Source organism: Scyliorhinus canicula, chromosome 3 (genome assembly GCF_902713615.1).
Source record: "Scyliorhinus canicula chromosome 3, sScyCan1.1, whole genome shotgun sequence".
In the NCBI taxonomy this organism is placed as follows: domain Eukaryota; kingdom Metazoa; phylum Chordata; class Chondrichthyes; order Carcharhiniformes; family Scyliorhinidae; genus Scyliorhinus; species Scyliorhinus canicula.
The window spans coordinates 240,531,683-240,554,713 of NC_052148.1; the positions used below are offsets into that span (position 1 = coordinate 240,531,683).

The 23,031-nt window shown below is 44.0% G+C and overlaps 1 protein-coding gene across 1 annotated transcript in view; it reads left to right on the forward strand.

Moving 5' to 3' along the window:
• Positions 1-1,999: 1,999 nt before the first annotated feature.
• Positions 2,000-23,031, forward strand: part of tbc1d9 (TBC1 domain family, member 9 (with GRAM domain)) — a 74,215-nt gene continuing 53,183 nt past the window's right edge. Inside the window, exons 1-4 of the mRNA XM_038792453.1 lie at positions 2,000-2,120; positions 13,304-13,414; positions 22,139-22,257; positions 22,616-22,844. Of these exons, the coding sequence (XP_038648381.1) occupies positions 2,000-2,120; positions 13,304-13,414; positions 22,139-22,257; positions 22,616-22,844 (580 nt within the window). The remainder of the gene's footprint in view (positions 2,121-13,303; positions 13,415-22,138; positions 22,258-22,615; positions 22,845-23,031) is intronic.

Below are 23,031 nucleotides of genomic sequence, written 5' to 3' on the forward strand. Positions count from 1 at the left end.
GGGTAGAAGGGTAGGTATAGGGTGAGTTGGGGGTACGGGGGCAGCACCATCCGTAGAGTGGGGAATTGTTCCACACAATAAACAACTTTGTGCACGACTAGTATGATGCTTCTGTCACTTTCTTCTGTAATGCGGGCCGACCTCTGAACCCTTGGCCCATCTCTCCAGGCATCACCTCCTCCCGTTGCACTCACCTACCCTCCGCCCATGGACATGTCCCTGGAGCTATGCCCCATCACCTGGGTGTTCGGATGTTGGCCGCTGCATGTGGTGTAGGCTACTTGTGTTCAGGCATCAATGTGTGATTAAGACGCTAGGCAATGAGCTGCACAGGTTACTTGGCCCGCCCACCCATGGGAATCCACTTAGGTTGTGTGAAGTGCTCAACCACGACTGCCAAATCCCTATTAGTAATAGCCTTCAGCCGCACGGCCAGAGGCCTTGGCAGTCGGTGGGGGTTATGGGGCAGAAGGGCAGGGACAAGGGTTGCCTCCAGAATGGGTACACATGATCCAGGGTTGGCATGCTGGTGCCACACGCAGTTCCCCCACTCCCCATGGCGGGCCATCCCTGCAGCGCGTCCCCCACCCCCAGCCGAATGTCCCCACTCCCTGCCGAGCACTGGGGTGGCAAGCTCAGCACCCCTGGGCTCTTTGCCTGAGGATATATGGTTGCTCGCCTCCCCACTGAAGCCCTTCCGCCAGGTTCACGTTTTTTAAAAGGAGTACTAATCGCCGTCAGTGTGAGCACTTGCTGGCGATGCCAGTGATGGGAGGCCATTGGCGTGCTATAGGGGGTGGCTCCTGTTAATTATGGAAAAAGGGCTTAAGAGGCCACACGGCATCGAGATCCTGATTTTGCCTAGGGGAGCGGGGCAGTTGCATCGCAAACGGTTTGGTGCCTGCGCGGTTCTCGTGTCCGGCCTCTCCCGCTATTCCCCGGCCTCATTTCGCCCGAGCGAGAACACAACCAGGCTGGAGAATCCAACCCCTTGTCTCCATTCAGATGCTGGGTACCGTGAATTTTTCCACTGTATCCTGGATTCTAGTTCCCTTCCAGGATCTTCACACCCATTTGCGGCAGTTTCTTATTTTGCTTCGGCGGAACTGGGTTGATCGAGCAGGCGGTTCGCCAGCGAGGAAACAGGAACTTTGAAGAACAATAGCAGAGGGTGGTCCGGCTGTTGTCAGACGTAATGGTGGGAAGTCAGTGGGGTGGTGCTGACTGATAAGGCAACGTGCCGGGAGAGCCGTCACTGTTGACATTCTGGCTGGGCGAAGAGGGTGACACAGCGGGCGGCTCCTTTACGGCAGCAGCCACAACAACAACAACACAGCAGCAGCAACGGTCGCCGCGCGAGAGCGGCCCGCTTGGCCAGCCCGGGGAGGGGAGGGGAGGGGAGGGGGCTCGCGCCACATTTCCCCCGGGCGGGGGCGGGGGCGGGGGCGGGGGCAGGGCTCGCGCCACATTCCCCCCCCCCCCCCCCCCGCCGCCGTTCCAACAGCCGCCGGCTTCCAATCCCCGGCCGCTCGCATCGCGGCGTTTAACGTTGACGTTATGACGCGACAATAACACGATCCTGGCTGCACAAGCGCCGCTGCCGTGTGTTTGAATGGGCGGTGTTGGTGGGGGAGGGTCAGCCGGCCATCAAGGTGTTTACATCTAAAGAGCGGCTGCGGACGACGACGACGGCGCCTTTTGTCGCTGAATGCCTCCCATCTGTTTGACGACGGCGATTTATATGCTTTAATCGGGAGGAGGAGGAGTTGTGTTTATTGAAGGCGAGGGACGGATTCCGCCCCTCACCCTCGGCTCTCTCGTCGTGTGAAGGTGGCTTCACTCCGCCGCGGGCTGCTGTCGATGATGCTGCGGCTCTGGCTGCTGGGATAGTCAGCCCGGTCCCGCGGAGCTCCAGCTCGGCCTCTCTTTTATCTCCCCCCCCTCCTCCTCCCGCCAGCCGCCGAGATTCATCCGGCTGTCCCGCCTCTGGGGAGGGGAGATGTGGGTCAATCCTGAAGAAGTGCTGCTGGCCAACGCGCTGTGGGTGACGGAGAGAGCCAACCCGTACTTCGTGCTGCAGAGGAGAAAGGGGCATGGAGAAGGGGGCGGAGGGCTGGCTGGTAAGGGAGAAAGCTGCACCTCCCCTCTCTACCTACCTGTGTGTTTGTGTGTGTGTGTGTGTTGTAATTGATGCCCAAGCCCACAGCGCAAACGTGTTCCAGTTGAGTGCTGTGTTTTGTTCATCCTCAGTTGCTGTGATTTGCCTGTGAGGAACAGGATGTGTAAAGATAATGCGGCCGGCCGCCTGGCTCTTTGCACTTACCTTTCACCCTTTTTTTTAAATTGTTGTTGACTCGGCGACATGAGGTTGACTCAGGTACCGATGCACACAACTAAATGTCAAGTTTGCAGCATCGCAGTTACGAGGCATTTTTCGCCAGAACCCGTCAGTTCAGCACCTACAATTGAGATTCTTTTATTGTAAGTCACAGAAAACTTCTTTTAGTTCCCGGGGTGAGAGATGAGATGAGCAGTGTCATTGCCCATTCAGATACTGTGATTATCTAATCACTCTGCTCAATAACTAGTAAACTGTCCATATTTTCATTGAATGGCATTTAAATGTGGGCAATAATCTGAGAACTACTGTAAATGGTCATTTAAATGACTACTGTAAATTATTTAAATGTAGGAAATAATCGGATAAATGGTCTCAAGAATTTTTCCTTTGATCAGTTTTCTCTAACGGAAACAGGTCACTTTCTTATCTTTTTACAGTAGTACAGTTCAATCCCCTGGAAACAAACGTAGCGCAAACAATTTAGTTACACTCCCCATATTCCCTCTGCGAGATATTGGCGCTATCATGCGTTCAGTGTGTCATCAGTTACACAATTGTCTCTCATTTCACCTAATCACTTCTGTTTCACGGAGTTATTTTGTTTATATTTTTTTAGCAATGGAACTCAATTTCTAAGAATTAAAAATTAAGGGGGTTCAGTGCTACCTATTAATAAGCCATATACGGGCGATTGATAGTCCAGTGTTTTTCATTGGTAAATGCTGCAAATGCGTTTAAGTATGGCTTTACGCAGCTTTATTACAGACTGTAAGACTCTTCTCTTGCAGGTTCTTATCCCAAGGGCTTCCAGGCAAAAGCTTTGCTTCCTGTGTGAGCTTGTCATGTGACCAAAGCTATTTCGGTCTCGGAGACGATGGTTCTAAAGCTAGAGCAATAATGCATCCCGTTTTAATTTTAATTTTTTAACATTTTATCGTGTTATTAAAATACAGAAAGATTATTTTATGTTAACACAATGTTTCATGATAGAGGATTGAGAAAAAATCTTGAATAAGACTTTATCTCATTGTAAGTAATTCGGCAACAAAAGAACATTTTGGAGAATTTATTTAAAGATGTGATGCACCTGCTGATGATTGGCATCTCTTGCTTCTGGTATCTCATGTCAGTACCAGTTCAGGTATAGTATGGCCAGATGCAAAGTAAAACTCTGCCTGCCCTCTCCCTGGTAAACACATTAAAAAAGAAAGGGCTAATTTTATAGATGGTTTTAAATAAACTCCTGGAGGCAGGCATTGTTTTTCTGAGGTTGGACAGCTCTGGGTCAGCTGTGAGCTGTCAGTGAAAATCAATGGAGCTGCTCCAGACCAAACATCTTTGAACTCTGCACCACTGAAGTCAGCCTCTATAAGTCTGTAAAATAAACAATGTTTTCAACAAGTTAATAAATAGTTTTTTTTCTTTACATAAAGGCACACATTTTCAGGTTTATTGACATTGAGTGGGAAGTACAATATATGTAAAATCTAAACAATGTGTAATATGTTTTCTTTCTGTTTTAAAGTAAGAATAAACCTTTCACCACAGCAGAAATTTACCACCTTGGGTCTCCCTCTATGCTACTTTCATGACATCATTGATCTTGCAGTTTGAGAGGAACCAAATTCATTATATTGACTGTAAATTGCTTTTGAGACAATCCAATAAAGCACTCCACATCAGGCTATGCTGCATGCATGGTCAGTGGATATTTTGCATTAGGATGTCCAAACTATATATGCAAACTATTTGTACTCCCACAAAGCTTTGACGATTTGGCTTTGGATGCCAGACAACTTGGCATTAATTGCTTGCATTTCTTGTTATTATAGAACATAGAACAGTACAGCACAGAACAGGCCCTTCGGCCCTCAATGTTGTGCCGAGCCATGATCACCCTACTCAAACCCACGTATCCACCCTATACCCGTAACCCAACAACCCCCCCCCCCCCCTAACCTTACTTTTTTTATTAGGACACTACGGGCAATTTAGCATGGCCAATCCACCTAACCCGCACATCTTTGGACTGTGGGAGGAAACCGGAGCACCTGGAGGAAACCCACGCACACAGGGGGAGGACGTGCAGACTCCACACAGACAGTGACCCAGCGGGGAATCGAACCTGGGACCCTGGAGCTGTGAAACATTTATGCTAACCACCATGCTACCCTGCTGCTCATTATCCTGATTAAGTTTTGTGAGTGTGAAGGTTTAGAATTATGAGCGCGTTTAGCCACATGTTTCCTGGCACTCGCAATGCCAAGAAACACATGACTATGACTCGCGTTGAATAAGGGGCCTGAACGGGAAACGTACTGCCGAGGCCGCACATAGCCTCATTTTTTACAGTGGGTAGCTTAGCTCGCTGGAGCTCTGCCATGCCAGCTTGCAGTACCACCTGGGCACCTTGGCAGGGCCAGGCTGGCACCCAGCTGGCATTGCCAGGATGCCCAGGTGGCACCAACGGTGCCAGGCCACCACCCTGCCCAAAGGGCATGCAGCTGGAGGCCTCTGACCTTTGAGGCCGCCACAAGTGCTGTTCTGTCTGGTCCCTATTTATGTGGACCACTGCTGAACGGCGCTCGCCTGCGGTCTCTGAGGTGAAGGGATTGATTCCCAAGGCCTCAGTAGTTCGGGAATCTGCATTACCGAACGTATGCAGGTACATCAAGTGATTAGGAAAGTAAGAAAGTTTTGCTACAGTTGTACAGAGTAGTGGTAAGACCACGTTTGGAGGACTGTGTGCAGTTTTGGTCTTCTTAAGGAAGGATATAATTGCATTAGAAATGGTTCATAGACGATTAACCTGACTGATTCCTGGGATGAAGGGGTTATCTTACGAGGAAAGTTTGGGCCTGTATCCATTGGAGTTTAGAAGAATGAGAGGTGACTTGAGGGAACTTGATAGGGTGAATGCTGAGCAGATGTTTCCCTCATGAGAGAGACTGGAACTAGGATACACAGTTTAAAAATAAGGAATCTCTCACTTGAGATGGAGATGAGGATACTTTTTTCTCTCTGGGTTTGTTAGCCTGTGGAATTCTCTTCCCCAGAGCGCAGTGGAGGGGGTGTCATTGAATATTTTCAAGGCTGAGTTATATAGATCATTGATTGACCAGGGAGTCAAAAGGTATAGGGGTGGAGAGGAAAATAGAGTTTCGGCCATAATCAGACCAGCTTGGATCTTTCAAATTGTGGAGCATGCTTGAGAGGCAGAATGGTCTGGTGCACCTAATTCATGTGTGTATGTATATGAAATGTGCATAAATTGTGAAATCATGTTGAGATGGATTCTGAAATTGAGATGTAGCTTTGAGTTGCCTTCATATGCTATAGAATTGACATATTAGCTGTGTAGCTCAAAGACCCCTGAGATGAGATGTGCAGAGTGTGGTATGTTCTCTGGTTTGGAACTTTTTTAATTAATAGAGGTCTCTCTAAATAAAGGTACAGTTCATTGAATTTGACAGGAGTTAACTTCATCTGCCCAACCTACACAAAACTTAAGCTTTATATTTGAAGCAGTTGAAAAATTGGCTCCAAGCTAAAGATACCAGTTTCATTTTCACCATTGTGAAGGCAGGGTGTTTTCTCTACTATCCTGACAGCATCTCACTTGGTTCTGTTTTAAAATGATTTTGGGGCACCTTCTCTTCATCTTCACCTGAATGATGGGGTGGATCAGCTGTCTGCTGTAGAATTTGCTCAATTTTCACCCTGTTGAATTTCGTTAAATTAAAATTGGGCTTGTTCTCTTGTGAATGGATGATCCGCTTTGCCAGATTTATGCCCAAGTGGACATGACAATTTACCCCATCTGTCCTAACATTGTTACTGATTTAATAACCAGCTTGCTCGAATTAAATAAATTCTACCTCTACTTATACAAAAGCAAAGTACTGCAGATGTTGGAAATCTAAAATAAAGACAAAAAGTGCTGCTAAATACTCAGTAGGTCTGGCAGTATCTGTGGAGAGAGGGAAAATCGAGTTAATCTGTCAGATCTATGTCTTTCATCAGATCTGATGAAAGGTCAGCAACCTGAAATGTTAACTGTCTCTCACCACAGATTCTGTCAGACCTGTTCTGTCTTTATCTCTCCATCCACAATTTATAAGATTGAGATTTTTCACATTTTTGAGTCTTAGTAGTTGTACAATTTTCATTCAGAATATTATGTATGACTCAGCTGTCGAAACTTGTAAGTGGAGCCCCAGAGTGACTTTCTGGCCCACCTTTTAACAGTGGCCCTTGTCTCTAGTCAATAAGAATGCTAAAGTTATTCTTTCAGATCACCTGTTCAGTTGTACTCTTGGCTCCAAATTATGCAGATGTACAGAGTTTAACATTTTTATAACCGTACTTACGGAGTTGAACAGCTTTTCCATATGCTTTTTGATTTTTACATGGAGATAATTTCTTCAGTTGAGAACAGATGCACGCATAAGAGCATCTTAACCACTGAATGTTTAACATTCCATACCTCTATTGCATTCCGCATCTTTAAAGCTTTTTCCCAGAAATATCGCCTTACATTCTGCTGTACCATAAGAACAAAGAAAAGTACAGCACAGGAACAGGCCCTTCGGCCCTCCAAGTCTGTGCCGACCATGCTGCCCGTCTAAACTAAAATCTTCGACACTTTCTGGGTCCATATTCCTTTATTCCCATCCTATTCATATATTTGTCAAGATGCCACTTAAATGTAACTATCGTCCCTGCTTCCACCACCACCCCCAGCAGCGAGTTCCAGGCACCCACTACCCTCTGTGTTTTAAAAAAAAACTTGCCTTGTACATCTCCTCTAAACCTTGCCTCTTGCACCTTAAACCTATGCCCCCTAGTAATTGACCGCTCTATCCTGGGAAAAAGCCTCTGACTATCCACTCTGTCTATGCCCCTCATAGTTTTGTAGACCTCTATCAGGTTGCCCCTCAACCTCTGTTGTTCCAGTGAGAACAAACTGATTTTATTCAAACGCTCCTCATAGCTAATGCCCTCCATACCAGGTAACAGCCTGGTAAATATCTTCTGCATCCTCGCTAAATCCTCCACGTCCTTCTGGTAGTTTGGCGGCCAGAATTGAAATAAGCCTTTAGGACATTTTTAATGCTAAGTTTCAAAATTTTCTGTTGCCCTGAAATTAAACTCTCATCTTGTTCAAGATCTTTTGGAATTGTTCCAACAGTAAAATCATTTTTATCCTGCAGAGATTGAATCCTGCTGCAACATACACAATTTGAAATTCAGAACATTCTTGATTAGGTTCAAAAGAAAGGGTTGCCAGAAGCATATGCTGAAAACTGAGATTGGACCTGATCTATTTCTAAGGGATTTCTTAGCAGAATAGCTGGCTCTATGGCCAACTCAATCGAATATTTGACAGAATCAATATTCTACAATGACACTGGGAAAGCTTTTAGAGTCCAGCATCTCTTGTAATCATTCTATGATTCCATAAAGGAAGCGGTGCAGCATAGATTAATCAGAATGTTATCAGGCTTCAAGGCTTAGATTTAGGAGCAATTACATAAGATATCCTTGTATTCCCTGCATATAGAAAGTTAATGCATGATTTGATTGAGGTTTTTAGGACTTTTAAAGGAAGTAATAGGGTAAATAGAAACCTTTTCTGTTGGGAGGGAAGGGTTCCTAACCATAAAATTGGAGCCAAGTCATTTATGAAAGACGTTTACAACTATCTCTTCAGACAAGGAGCAATTGAAGTGTGGAACTGTCTCCCAGAACATATTTGCCCAATTAATTCTGATCCATAGATTTTTGCTAGCCGTAGTAAGGGTTATGGAGCCAAGGCTTTATTTGCCATGATTTCATTGAATGGTGGAATAGATTTGAGGCTCAGTGGGCAGGATAAGAACGTTGCATTACAGAAAGTCCTTGGTGAAATGAATTCATAACACTAGAGTTGCCCTGTAAAAGTTGGCTTTAGTACTGCTGGAGCTGGCGCTGTTATAGTTGAAGTTCAAATGGCGGACCCCCCCCCCCCCCACCCACCAGTACTATCAAGAGGCATCAGTTTGGGATTTTGGAATGAGGTGGTTTTGACTTTTTTTTTTGCTACTACTGCAGAGTGAGTGGAGGTATTGTGTTTTATGTTCTTGGAGTTTAGAAAAGTTGGACTCCGAAGGTTGTGGTGTTAGACTTTGCCATGAAGGCCAGAGGAGTTTGAAGGCCGGTCAATAGGAAACCTGTCTATAGTTCTCCTTGGATTGCAGCATGATGGGGCTTTGGAGCACAGGTAGCAGAGAGGAGAAGCAGTGTTTAGTGGGAGGAGGAGGGCTCTACAAGGATCGTAGAATGGTTAGAGCACAGAAGAAGGCAGGAGCTTTTCTCTTATCTCTGCCTCAGCCAGATGTAGCGTCTGAAGAAACTACTCACCAAGGAGGTGGTCACTATCATCTTCTGCAACCAGACCTACAACTGAAAAACAGGGTGTGGATAGCACGCTCATGGCAGTGAAAATCACAATGGCCGTTGATTTCTATGCCAGAGGATCCTTCCAGATTGGAACAGGCACATTGCATATTGAATGTAAGACTAAGTTTGAGGGAAGGGAAGAAATTAAGAAAATAGAATTTATTATTCAGAGTTCCAGTGCTATCAAGACAAAAATAAAAATTCCTATGAAATATAGTGTGCCACCAAAGGACTTGGTATTGTAATGATCCGTGTTCTCTTGGGAAAGTTTATATTTCCTTTTTGCACAATGTCTTCTTTTACACCAGGGTAAACTGGGTAGTATTCTGAAAGAGGGTTAAATGGCTTCCTGATTATAACATCACTAGTTTCCAAGAAATGCCCATGTGATTTCAGGCTGCAAAGGGTGAACAGCTAAGAAGCAAAAGGTAAATAGAAAACTAATTGCAGCGTGGTGGGGTCAGTCTGTGTCTTGAATTGGGTAATTCAGAACACACTGAAAATTTGTGCAAAGAGAGAACAAGCAGGGTTCTTTTCGAATGGAACAGTTTTCAGTTTATCAGTCTTCAAACAGATCTTGGTGTTGAAGCAGGCCTCTGTGAATAAAGCAGAGGCTGTTACTATGTGCGTTTTGTAGCAGAGAACTGATGACAGGAATGGCAAGTGATTGTGAATTGGACAAGATGCATTTGCTGCTGTTTCAGTGTTGCCATAAACTCATCAGAAGAAATTATCTGGGATTCTGTGCCATCAGGACTGTCATGCCCTGAGTCAGAGAGGATTTGTAAACATGCATCTTGTTTGGAGACTTTAGATGTGGGACGGCTGATGGTGAATGCGATTTAAGGGTTGAAACAATTGGATGGCAGGAGATAGATCCTATAAAACAGGGACGGTGTTGGAAAGTCTGAAATTGCCAATGGATCCACATTTGTGCAGGAAATACTACAAGTGTTTGTAACCATGAGAGGTGTATCTTTGTATCAACTATTAAAAGATGTGAAATTCAACCTCTTTGTCTGAAATGGCCTTTGCCTGTTAATTAATGTTTGAATTATGTTTATTTTAGTTGGTTCGTTACAGCAAAAGTTTAAAAAGTGAAATCTTGTCCAGCAGTTTTCTTTCCATTGGCACCGTAGGAATTCCTTTCTCTTTAAAAAGTTATCAGTCTTCAGGGAGTTTATAATGAATTAAGAATCAGGATGGCATGGTGGTGCAGTGGTTAGCACTGATGCATCATGGCACGGATAATCTGGGTTCAATCCTGTCCCCGGGTCACTGCCCGCGAGGAGTTTGCACTGCATCGGTCTTACCCTCACAACCCAAAGATGTGCAGAGAAGGTGGATTTGGCACACTAAATTTGCTCCTTAATTAGAAAAAAAATAATTGGGTACTTTAAATTAAAAGAAAATTATTTGAGAATCTTCTAGCATATAGCTAATGATAGATGAAGCAAGTGAAGAGCTAATGCTGTAATTTTGACAAGTATGAATAAAATGACTTAGACAAATTAGGATAAACACATCCTCACCCGTTTTTGCTCATGTTAACGGAAAAACTGTTTGCCCAATATCTTGGGGTTGCTGAGGAAGACTTCAGATGCATCAGTGGCTAATTTCACAGTTTCAATAAGTAACATGACATATTTCATAGAATGAGGCCAAGTTTGCACTCTGGAAATGGATGAAGGTTGGTCTTTTCATGATTGCATGTTAACATCCAAAGGATATTTTCAATTGAGAGAACTGATTGCTCTTATGAAGAAAAGATTTGGCTTCAAGTTGGTTTAGGTGGGGAACAACATCAAACAACACCGTTTACATTCCTGGCATTTAGCAGCATGAGTACTTTTTAAAAAGGCATTGGCAAACCTGTGAACAAAATGAACAAAAAGGAATTATCAAGTATAAAATATTTTCTCCGACTAATACTTTGTTTTACTATCATAGCAGATTGAATATGTTGTACAGGTTTAATCTGTTGCATGCTGTACAATATTCTACACCTTAATTAATCCAGTTTATTGAGATGTTCCACTGAGCTTGCATTACAGTGTTCTGCTTTGATTATTTTCTTGGTAATGTGAATGCACAAATGCAATATAGGGTCAGTATTCCTTGCATAATTTGTACCCCCATATTTCAAAATATCTAAAAAGTGAAAACTCTATTTTAAAATGTTTTTGTTTCATTTTTAAGGTTACATAAGTTAATGTATTTTCCAGGGTTCCTTTGTTCCCCATATGGGATGCACTAGTGCCTGATGATAGTTTTTTTGAAAAAAATGTATTCCTTTCTTAAAGTTGCTAACCAAATGCGCAGAGTGGACAGGCCAGGCCCTTAATCCCTCTCTGTGCTTGCTCCAAAAAACAATTCAAATTGAATCCAATTCATGATCTCCACAAGAGAAAAGGACACGATCCAAGCTGACAAGAAACGTAATTGCACCTCATCTTGGGCTTGATCCGATGCATGATCTGAGAAACTATAAAATTGTACCATGTCTGTCCAGAAAATGCAATGGTGTGTTGCAGTTCATTCTGGGAGACAGAGTTGCTGTGGCTTACATGCATGATGTCGCCTGAAGCTATGGATGGCGATGGTCGAGGCTGTAATTTTCTTTCCATTGCATGGCTAACGAGGAATTTCTTCTACTCTTACTACCTTCTATTGATGTGTTTGGAAAGGATTTTCAGATTGATAGGCGTGTTATGAACACACCTTCCTTTGCCATCAAGTCCTAAAGTGAAACTTGAACCCGTAGCTTCTGGCTCGGTGGCAGGGTGCTACTCACTGCTCCAAAGATCTCTTCCTCCAGACAAGGTGTCTGACTCGACTCTCTGGAGTGTGTGGCAGTGGTTGGGGAGTAGGGGAATGTTTGATGTTGCAGTATGACATTTTATTTTTAGCACAGCCTGTGCTGCTTACTTCAGAATTCACTCTAAAGTACTCTCTCTGAATAAAACTAAGGATAAAAATGAATGGAGACTCCAGAATTCACATACATTTGAAGTATATTTTGTGTTCTGCAATTCACATAGGTAACATTTGAATTTAAATTATTCTCATGGAAAGTACCTGTGTTACATTATAGGAACTCACTTTTTTAAAGAAGCTTAATCTCATATGTTTACAGGCTTTTGAACACGAACACAAGTTTAAACCATAATTTTTCTTCTATCAGAAAATAGTTGGCAGTCTTTTAAAAGTATATTGGGTGGGATTCTCTGATTGCCGAAATCAGTCAGCGATTGGCTGGAGAATCCTGGTTTTGCCGAAACCAGGGGTGCCGCCGCTTTTTTGATGCTCCGCCCCCTCAAAAACGGCGTACTCTGGGAGTACGCCGCATGCCGTCGGGACGGTCTCAGGACATCACCCAAGGTGCCCTCCCGATGCTCCACCCCCGATGGGCCGAGTTCCCGATGGCGCGGAAAACTTGTGGTATTTTCTTTCGTGGATACCGCTTGGCTGCGGACATGTCCAGCACCACCACAGTTGTGGGGTGGGGGGCAGTGCTGCTGGCCAGAGGGGCTTCTGCGAGAGCTGGGGGAACTGTTGGGGGATGAGCCACTGGTGGTGAGGGTGGTTACTGGGGCTTATCATTTGGCAGGCCGGGTCCGCGCGCAGCCGGAACTATGTTGCATGGCGCGGCCGCCACCGTGCGCATACCTCTCCGTTCACCTGAGGAAGGAGCAGTGCTCCGAAAGCTCGTGTTTGAAACAAACCTGTTGGACTTTAACCTGGTGTTGTAAGACTTCTTACTGTGCCCACCCCAGTCCAACGCCGGCATCTCCTCATCATTCACGACGAGGTGAATTACGGCTGGTCTCCCACAGCGAGAGCCTGGTGGCAGATTCACTTGGTGTTGGGGGTGGGGGGGGGGGGGGGGAAGAGGGGCGGCGCCGCCGCTGTGTGTGTGTGTATTCTCACTTTCACGTGTCGGGGTGGCCTTTGAAAATGATCTCCTGATCGTGGTTGTTTAAAATGTTGCCAGTGTGGCCGCCTCACCGGCATGACGTCATGGGACCCTGTACTTGGATTTTTTAAATCTCTCCTAACAATACGGCAAAGAAAGCTGCCATGGGGCCAGCTTCGATGCCACTAGTAAACTTGTGAAAAATCTGTTCTCAAAAATGAAGATTTGTTGTAAAATAATCTTTCTTAAATGATAGTTGCACACAGGTACTATAATTCCATCAGCAAATATAATACAAGACCATTTTATCCATTAGCAGAGCAGTCAAGAAAAACTAGAAAAAATTTGAATTCTACTTGTTTAATTTCATGTAAGATTGCAGTCATTATCTTTTCAGTCCTTTTAAATAATCCATAATATTTTTTGGTAATAGGTCAATTATAAATAATGAATTTGTTTTTGCAACTAGAAAACCTGACCAATCTATTATGAACATTTTAAATGTGAACTTTTACTATCTTTAGCTGTCAAAAATAATTACTATAATTGTGGATCTAGTTACTTAATTGTTCCAATAATAATTTTTGTTTTGGAACTTAATGCAGGCTTGCTTGTGGGAACACTTGATGTTGTGTTGGACTCCAGTGCTCGAGTTGCACCGTACAGAATCCTTTACCAGACTCCTGACTCCCTAGCCTACTGGACAATTGCCTGTGGTAAGTTCCACAAATATTTTTATGCTTAAAAATAACGGTAACAATGTTTTTATGGATCTCGAATCAGAAAAGGAACAATATTTGTCATAATTTAACTTTTGCTCAGACTTTAGTAGTACTAATGCTAGGGTTAATAATATAAATCATTTATACAGTGCTAATGCCTGCTGTGCTCTAAAAAGCCTTATAAAAAGCTTTCACCTCTGAGGACCCGAGTTTAAATTCAGCCCAGCCAAGATGTTTTTCTACAGTTTAAAAATAAAAAAATTAAAATATTTTGATTGTTCCAGCAGTTTTCTTTTGAGTATTCAGTACATCTTTTGATAGGGTGTACTCCTACCTTTGTCATGAGCTGATTCTATCGGAAAAAGAAGATACTTTATGCAGTGTGGGACATTTTTATGTTGAAAATAACTATTACCCAATTGATGTAAAAAGTTGTTTTCAAATTAAACAATGTGTTTCTTGTGATCTTGCTTTGTAGTCTGTCTTTGGCCGATTAACTTGAGCCTTGGGCAATTTGAAATATATTCCTTCATTTTGGGAGTTTTTACTGCACCCAGAAAGTTTCCATTATCTTTTTAATTTATTTCAAAACTGCTGCACACGAGGTACTAAAACCTGGATGCTGATTGTGAAAATTAAGTAAAAGGTACCATTGAAAAATTATTCGGGTTACACTTACCGGGTTGGCACTGCCCGCACACCCCTCTGTGGAGCCCCATTAGGGTTCTCTTTGAGTGATGGTGTTTTGGGGGGGGGGGGGTTGCCGCCAATGCCTGTGAGGGGTGTGGCCCAATGCTTGCGTGGTGATGAGGGCCTGTGGGGGAGGAGTTTAATACCAGTGCAGATTGGGATGCCCTTTAAAGATGATGCCCTGGTCTCTGTGGAGCAGGCCTTTGCCTATGAGGGGGTAGGCCGATGACGGTGAGGAATGTGGCCCGATGATTGCATGTTGGTGGGGGGCTTGCGGGCGAGGACACCGTGTCCGGGAGGGGAAGGAGTTTAATTCCAGCGCAGATTGGGGCGCCCGTTAAAGATGATGTCCCAATCAAGTGCCTAATGAGAGGGTCAGTTGAAAGATTCTACCTCAGATGGCAGCCATTTATTTTCTTTTTCATAGATTCGATCACCATCAGATGGTAGGGAGGGCATTGGTGATTGGTTGTTTTTTTTGGGGTTTGTGGGAGGGATGGATGAAAAGATTGGAATACTGTTAATTGTTGTACATAAATGGTTGCACTGGTGTTATTCTGTAAAATTGTCAACATTTTTTAATTTGGGGGGACGTGTTGGGTGGCGGGAATATTGTATGACTGGTAGAATATTTTATATGCTTGTAAACTGAAAATTTTGAAAAAACTATTTTTTAAACAAAGGTGATGCCCCGATCTCTTGTGGAACCGGTCTTGCTGGTTCTATCTGGCCTGCCCTGCCAGTGTTGACACAAGCCACGCCCTCAGATTCTCTGTGCAAGGGCCAGAAAATCTGAAGTGATAACTCAGCTGTGCATCTACAAAGAAGCATGCCGGTTTTCAATCTGAACCTAACACTCTGTGAGATTATGGGAAAATTCCGTCCTCTTGTTTCCTTTGTTACCTGTGGTGCAGCATTGATGGTGGCAAACATAAAAGGTTGCTAGTCACAGTGTTAATGCGATATGCCACCTTTTATCTGACCATCTGCAAGATGCTTCTACAGTGATATTGTTATGGATATTCTCTCAAACTTTGAACTTCAATAATGTAAATGAGCCAAGTTTAACAGCACTGAGAGTTGCTGCATACAGAATCTCTGCAATTTGAAATGGCTCTTCCATAATCCTAATCCTGGATTTCTGTAGTTTCCTTTCTTTGTTCTTCCAAAGTGTTTTAATAGAATCAGGGGGCGACAACTGTTGAAGGAAACTTCGGGACTGTACTCGGAAAATAATTTGTTTGCAGTCTGAACTACATTATTTGGGGGTGATCTAAAGTCCCATATAACAAATGATTATAGTCCCCATTAATGACCCGTAGCTTCAAGGAAAGCACCATTACTAAAATGTGTGAATCTGCATCTGGTGGCCATGAGTAAAGTAGAAACATGCATGAAAGCATAGAGCTCCACTACTGTCTAGTATTGTTACACAACCTGCATAAATGTTTACAGACAAAACTACTGATTTCTGTTATAAATAAATAAAAGATTCTAATTAGACTAAGGCACTGTTTTTCAAACTTTTAGCCCGGGGCCTGTTTTTTTACCAACCGGCCGACCTTCGCGATCCACGTTGCCCGAACTTCTCAACCCACCAATTTTCACTTACCTTTAATTTGCAGATGAGCCTACCTGGTCCTCATGATCTCACTTGCTTTGTTATTTAATGTTAAATTTCCGATAATGACTTCAGCTGATGATCTCACTGCATCTGTTGAACAAAATAAAGAGGTCTGTCCTCGAACTCGCTATGCTATTCAAAAAATGTATTTGAAGTTTTGAGGGTTTTGAACTTTCAGTTGCCATTGCTTCCCTGCATATAACACGCCTGAACTTTGAATCCTGATTTGCAGTGCACAATTGATAACTCAAGAAGTCATCTTTATGCTACTTTGTTCCTCCCTGTTTTCAGCTTCTTCATGGGTTGTTCACCAAACGCCCTGGAATTCACCCCAGCACTGCTGGCAGCTGCAAAATGGAGGAATCTCTTTTGTGTCCAGAATATGTGGCATTAGTGTACAGGGCATGTGACCTGCTCTCTGCTACCACCCCAGGCAGAAGACTCCAACAATTAAAAAGAAAAATTAAAAATCTTGGGTCAGCACGCTGACGTCAGGAGGAGGCGTTTTGCCTGCTGGGCCCGGGCCTGCGCATTGCTGAGGAGCACGCATGTGTGGAAAGGCCGGTATTCTGAAAGCAGGTTGCAGCATGTATTTTTAAAAGTCAGTCACACCGTTGGGCACTACTTCCTGCGATCGGGGTCGCCACGACTCATGGCCCCGCAATCGGGAATGCCGATGCATGGCCCCACATTTGGGAATGCTGTGATGCATGGTCCCGCGACTCTACCGACACCCGTCCGCGACCCACTCGCGGGTTGCGATCCTGGGTTTAAAAATGGCTAAGGGGTCGAATAAAAATAAATTCTAAGAATATTTATCCCAGGATGATCAGACTTGAGGAAGATTTTCCCTTGCTATTTTAAAACCCTTCAAATCAGTTTTGTGGCCAACCTTTTGGTCATCCTTTCTTATATTTCCAGCTTTGGCTGGAAGTCTATTTTTCTGATTATGGCTCTGTGTCAAGTCTTAGCTATTTTTCTGCGATTATAAATACAGGTTGTTGTATTGACAACAGCTATAAGGGAGTCACTGGAAACTGGAGATACTTGAAGTTTAGGAACTGGTTAACGTGCTACCCATATTCATTAAAAAAAAATTTTTTTTAGAGTACCCAATTGTTTTTTTTTACAATTAAGGGGCAATTTAGCATGGCCAATCCACCTAACCTGCACATCTTTGGGTTGTGGGGGGTGAGACCAACGCAGACATGGGGAGAATGTGCAAACTCCACACAGACAGTGACCTGGGGCCGGGGTCAAACCTGGGTCCTCAGCGCCATAGGCAGCAGAGCTAACCACTGCGCCACCCTGCTGCCCAACATACTCCCCATGTTCAAAGTTGGACAGAAATGATAGGAGAGGCACAGTGGAAAAATAACCTAGTCCATGTGAAAATGTGAGGAATAGAAAGGATGAAGCTGCTTAACTAACCATCTCGATGTCTTTGAGGAAGTGGAACCCAATTGAAGTATGGAATGCCCTACAGTGTGGTGTACTTTGACTTCTAAAAGCACATTTAGCCAAGTTTGATAAAGCTGTAAGCTTCCATGGAAAATCTTCGGAAGTGGATAAGAATTTGGGGCGCAATTCTCCCAAAGAGAGACAAACAGCCGACGCCGGAGTGAAAGCCGGAGTGTTTCACTCCGGCGTCGGAGGCCGCTCCTCGCCCCCTATTCCCCCCCCCCCCCCCACCCCGGGGGGCTAGGAGTGGCGGCACGTGAATTCCGAGCGCCCGGCCTTGACACTTGCGTCAAAGCGGCGCGCTGGGAATGACGCGGCCGGCGGCGCCTAAGTGACGTCAGCCGCACATGGGCAGGTTGGCTGGCGCCAACCCGCTCATGCGCCGTTGCCGTCTTCCCCTCCGCTGTCCCGCAATACATGGCGGCTTGATCTTGCGGGGCGACGGAGGGAAAAGAGTGCGTCTTTTAGAGACGCCGGCCCGACGATCGGTGGGCACCGATCGCGGCCCAGACATCTCCTGAGCAAGCCCGTGGTGCTCGATCCTCCCTCTGCCCCCCACAGGCCCCACACACACCGGTCGCGCGCTGTTCACGCCGGCAGCGACCAGGTTGGCGCCGGCGTGAACCGGTCGGGTTCGGCAGGCCACTCGGCCCATACGGGCCGGAGAATCGCCGGTCGGCGTGAGAAACGGCGAGCGGCGATTCTCCGAACGGCCTGTCGCAAAACGCGACACGCCATTTTGGGGGGGGGTGGGAGAATCGCGGGGGGTGGCGTGATTCGCCCGCCGCCCCCACGATTCTCCCACCCGGCGTGGGGTGCGGAGAATCGCGCCCTTGATTTCATAGGGGTTATGTCAGGTTTGGAGCAGGCAGCTTCGAGTGGAGTCTTCACGATTGATGTGAGACTTGTTTCTAATTCTAATTTAAAATCAATGACTTAGATGCAGGAACAAGATCAGAATGTGCAGATGATGCCAAATGGAATTGGAAGGGGCTGCTCAGAAATTACAAAATCAGTAGGGTGATGATATATGTAGGTGGGCAGGACACTTGACGAGTAAATGTTAATGCTAATCAGAGTAAACTACTGAAAAAGGAAGGGAAAAAATGGACATAGCTCCTACTTCTTGAGCAGTATTGAAATAGTAAAGGATGAAGTTAAAAGAAACTTGGAAGTCTTAATGGGTATGATTCTCAACAAGCATAAATAACTGCGAGCACCAGTCAACAAAGTCAGTGGAAAATTGAACTACAAAACCAAAACAATACATATGAAGGCTGTCATGATCCAATTGCTCTGGTCAGACCAAGTATTGAATAATGTGGTCGTTTCAGGTTATTGACATACCAGGGATACATTCATGCACTGGAGGTGTAATGCACAGGAGAGTGACAAACCTAATACAGAACCTAAGTAGTGAGAGGAGGAGTTGGAGAAAAGGTCTTTTCAATCTTGAAGAGGCACCAGAGAGGCATTGACACCAAGCTATAGAAAAAGTAAATCCAACAAACTACTTAAATTAGTGCAAGGGGACTTAGGCTCAAGATATGCAAGGCAAATTTAAGATGAATAAAAGTTCCAAGGCATTTCAGATGCATAAGACAAAATGGAAACCGAGTTGAACATAGAAATATTGGGAGGCATGACCAAAAGCTTGATCTCAGAAATTGGTTCTATGGACTGTTTTAATGGAGATGTGGGAGATAACAAGTTGTGGGTTGGCGGGCTGTGATTGAAACATTTTTGAGAGGGAATTAAAGTGTAGAGCCTAGGTAGCTGGTGATGATGATAAAGGTATAGGGTGAGAGTTTCAGCTGCAGATGGGCTGAGGCAAGAGCAAAGAAGGGTTATTTTGTGATAGTAGTAGGTGGGCTTTTTGATGGAGAAGTCATGAGGTCAGAAACTCGGCTGATGGATCGAGTTGGGCAGATTGTTTACCTGAAAAGGGGTATGGAATGGGGGGGGGGGGGGAGAAAGATAGAGTTTGGGGGGGGGGGGGGGGGAAGATAGAGTTTGGGTGGGGCCAGAACAAATTGCTGTAAAATACTTAGCAAGAGGAAATTGTAGCTCACCCAAGGCTGGGGCCTGGACTTCCTGGCCATCAAACGTGTGTACTCGGTGGGCCCGGAAGGAGCCTGGAAGCCGCAGTCTGCCTGGAGCACAATTTTATGCTGGCTGCCCAATAACGGGAAGCCTGCCGGGGAGGAAAGGAACATGGTGGGCACTGACAAAAGGGAGCATGTGTTCTAGTGTTTCTAATGTGCTCCCTCAGGGGGTCAGCCACTGCAGAGCTGTCTCGGGGAGCTGCTGACCTGTGAAAAATAAATAGTGACAGAAAAATTATACAAAGTGTGCCTAGGCCAGTGATTAGCAACCCAGACTAGTGAGTGGCCACAGGAGTGACTCTTCTACGTCTCAATGGGCCATAAGATTGAAATCAGGCATGTTCGTTAACTATTGAATATATTTCATAACTAGTTATATAAAATGCATAATCATTTATCAATAGTAGTAGAGCTATCATCAACTTAAATTGTAAAAACAAAATAAATAAATATTTACACTTTGGACACAGAGGGAGCACACAGCTCGGACAGTCAATGTTGTCTGCAATCAGCACACGCTTCATTCATGTGCCCTTGCTTTACATGCTTTTCACTTTAGTCTAACCTGTAGGAAAAAACTATGCAGTTGGAAACCAGTAGAATGTGGCAACCCTGTACATGGGCAACGGTCAACAAGATGCCTCAGAAACCCGATGGGCCACATGTTGCACCCGGATTGCAGGTTACCCACTATTGGTCTGGGCAGCACATTCAAACACAAATCTCAGGCACCTTTTTAATTTTATTTCATCCCGGACAGTTCACCCCACCCTGGATGAAAGAATCTAGGAAGTAAAGGGTGCCACCATAAAAGTGGATGGGTCATATAAACCTTTGACCTCACAATGTGCTAGCATGCATGCTTAATTATTGGTGGGCGCTTTTAACTCGAGTGTGTCTGCTGATTCAACATATTGAGTGCACAATGACATTGGGATGCGCATTCAACGTCTTTTTGCTCGATGTCACACACTTCTGGGCTGGGTGCGGGCTTACCCGAGCAACATAAAATTCTGGCTTCGATGTCAAGTCTGACCCCATGTCTGCAGATGATATTGTCACGGTCTAACACATAAATGAGAATGAGCAAATGAAAAATAGATCCAGTTGTTTTGAGGGGAGGGGGCAGGATACATTGGAGTAGCTGCTGTGGGAACACAATCATTGCAGGACATTCTCTCGTTATAATTTAGAATATATGATACTGTGATCAATCGTTCATAAACATTATCTTACTGACACTTGATATACTTGATCTACCTCATTCCCCAGAATCTGATTGATTTGATGCCTCATTTGCTGTGCTGGAAACATATTGACCAAGAAAGTTCTCTTGCGCACACTTCAGAAATTCTTTTGCCTCTTTGCCTTTTACATTATTAATAATCCAGTCTATATTATCATAACTGAAGTCCCTATTATTACTATTGTTCTTGCACCTTCATGCAGCTTTGCTTCTGTTTGACCTACTGGTTGGGGACCTATTGGAAACAGCAACTTTTTTTTTCTTAAACTCTGACCAAATAGGTTCTGTGCTTGACTCCTCTAGTATATCCTCTGTCTCCTGCACTGCAATATTCTCTTTAGTCAATACTGCCATATTACCCTACCCCACTCCTCCTTTCTTCCATGAACACCTTGTATATAAGAATATTTTATACCACCCTATCTGTATACTCTCCATCATCAAAGTGATGGAAGGGATCATCAGCAGTGCTATCAAGCAGAACTCACTCAGCAATAACTTGCTCATGGATGCTCAGTTTGGATTCTGTCAGGGGCACTCGGGTCCTGACCTCGTCACAGCCTTGGTTCGATACAGCCTTGTTTCGAACATGGACAAAAGAACTGAATGCCAGAGGTGAGGTGAGAGTGACTACCCTTGACATCATGGCAGCATTTGACCGAGTATGGCATCAAGGAGCCCTAGCTAAACTATGGTCAATGGGAATTAGCAGGAAAATTCTCCGCAGCTTGGAGTCATACCTGACACAAAGGAAAATTGTTGTGATGGTTGGAGGTCAATTGAGCTTAATTTCTCCCCATTCCACAAACATTCAAACCCTCCACCACCGACTAACAGTGGCAGCCGTGTGTACCAGCTGCAAGATGCACTGCAGTAACTCATCAGGGTTCCTGAGCCAACACCTTCCAAACCCACGGCAACTACCATCTAGAAAGACAAGAACAGCAGATACCTGGGGTCCCCTCCAATGCACTCACCACCACTACTTGGAAATATATTGCTGTTTCTTCACTGTCGCTGCAGCAAAATTCTGGAACTGCCTCCCTAATAGCACAGTGGGTGTACCTACACCTCGAGGACTGCAGCGCGAAGGCAACTTACCACCACTTTCTGAAGGGCAACTGGGGATGGGCAATAAATGCTGGCCTAACAGCGACGCCCGCATCCTGTAAATGAATTTTTAAAAAGTAGTGTTGTAGATTCTACATTAAAATATTTATGACATGATTAAAAGAATATAAATATTAATGGTTATCTATAATATACAGTGCAGTGCATATATGTAGGCTGCAAGTCCAGCCTGTTGAGACCTAAAAACGTATTCAAATAAAAAATAATTGAAACTGGTTATTATTTCTACAAACAACCTTAGATCAAACTATTTTAAAGAATTATTTAGGAAATATTTGTGGCTGATGTTAGCAGTCTTTATTTCCATCAGCAAAATCCTTTTCAGGGTAGGAATATTGTTGGTTTTGTATGTTTGATGCTTCTTCGATATACCTTGAAAGGCCAAGATAGAGTATTTGTATATTGATTTTAATAGATAGCAAATTGATTGCTTGATATTTGTAATGCTATTGCTTCCTTAGGTGGCTCAAGAAAGGACGTAACTGAACACTGGGAATGGATGGAGCACAATCTACTCCAGACACTTTCAATCTTTGAGAATGAAAATGACATCACTACATTTGTTAAGGGTAAAATCCAGGTAACCAATGTAAAATACATGAAATATAACTAAAAGATAAATTCACAGAAAAACTGATAATTGAATGATGTAGCAAAAAAAAATGAAGGCAGAATACAAGTGTATTCAGGTAAGAACGGATGTTATTTGGAACCGTAATTGCCATATACTATATCCCAACTTGGCAATTTAAGATTTTTTTTTTTAAAAACTTGTTGCTGTCAGATGCATAAATACATTTCATTCTTTTACTTTCTCTCTCTCTTTAATTCATTTTTCATTTTGGAAAGATAAATTGAGTTTTTAAAATTTTTTATGGATGTTTAATTTTTTAATATAACATGGCATTTTACTTACTGTTTATGTTTCTTTGTTTTAGGGGATAATTGCAGAATATAATAAAAATAACGATATAAAGGAGGATGATGACACAGATAAATTTAAGGAAGCTATTTTGAAGTTTCGTAAGCTATTTGGGATGCCTGAAGAAGAAAAGCTGGTTAACTACTACTCTTGCAGTTATTGGAAGGGTCGGGTTCCACGGCAGGGTTGGATGTATCTCAGCATCAACCATCTCTGTTTTTATTCATTTTTGCTGGGAAAAGAAGGTGCAGTATTATTTTTCTGTTTATTTTCAATTTGGAAAAGGGAGTAGCCAGTTCACTTTCTGGGCAAGAGTCTTTGTGTGTTCTCCCATCGGAGCAGAATTGCATCAGCAAGCGATTTCCAATTCTGCTATCGGTTTTCCCAAAAGATGGATCCTCTGCCTCATCGGTAACTCCGCTACCAGTGGCG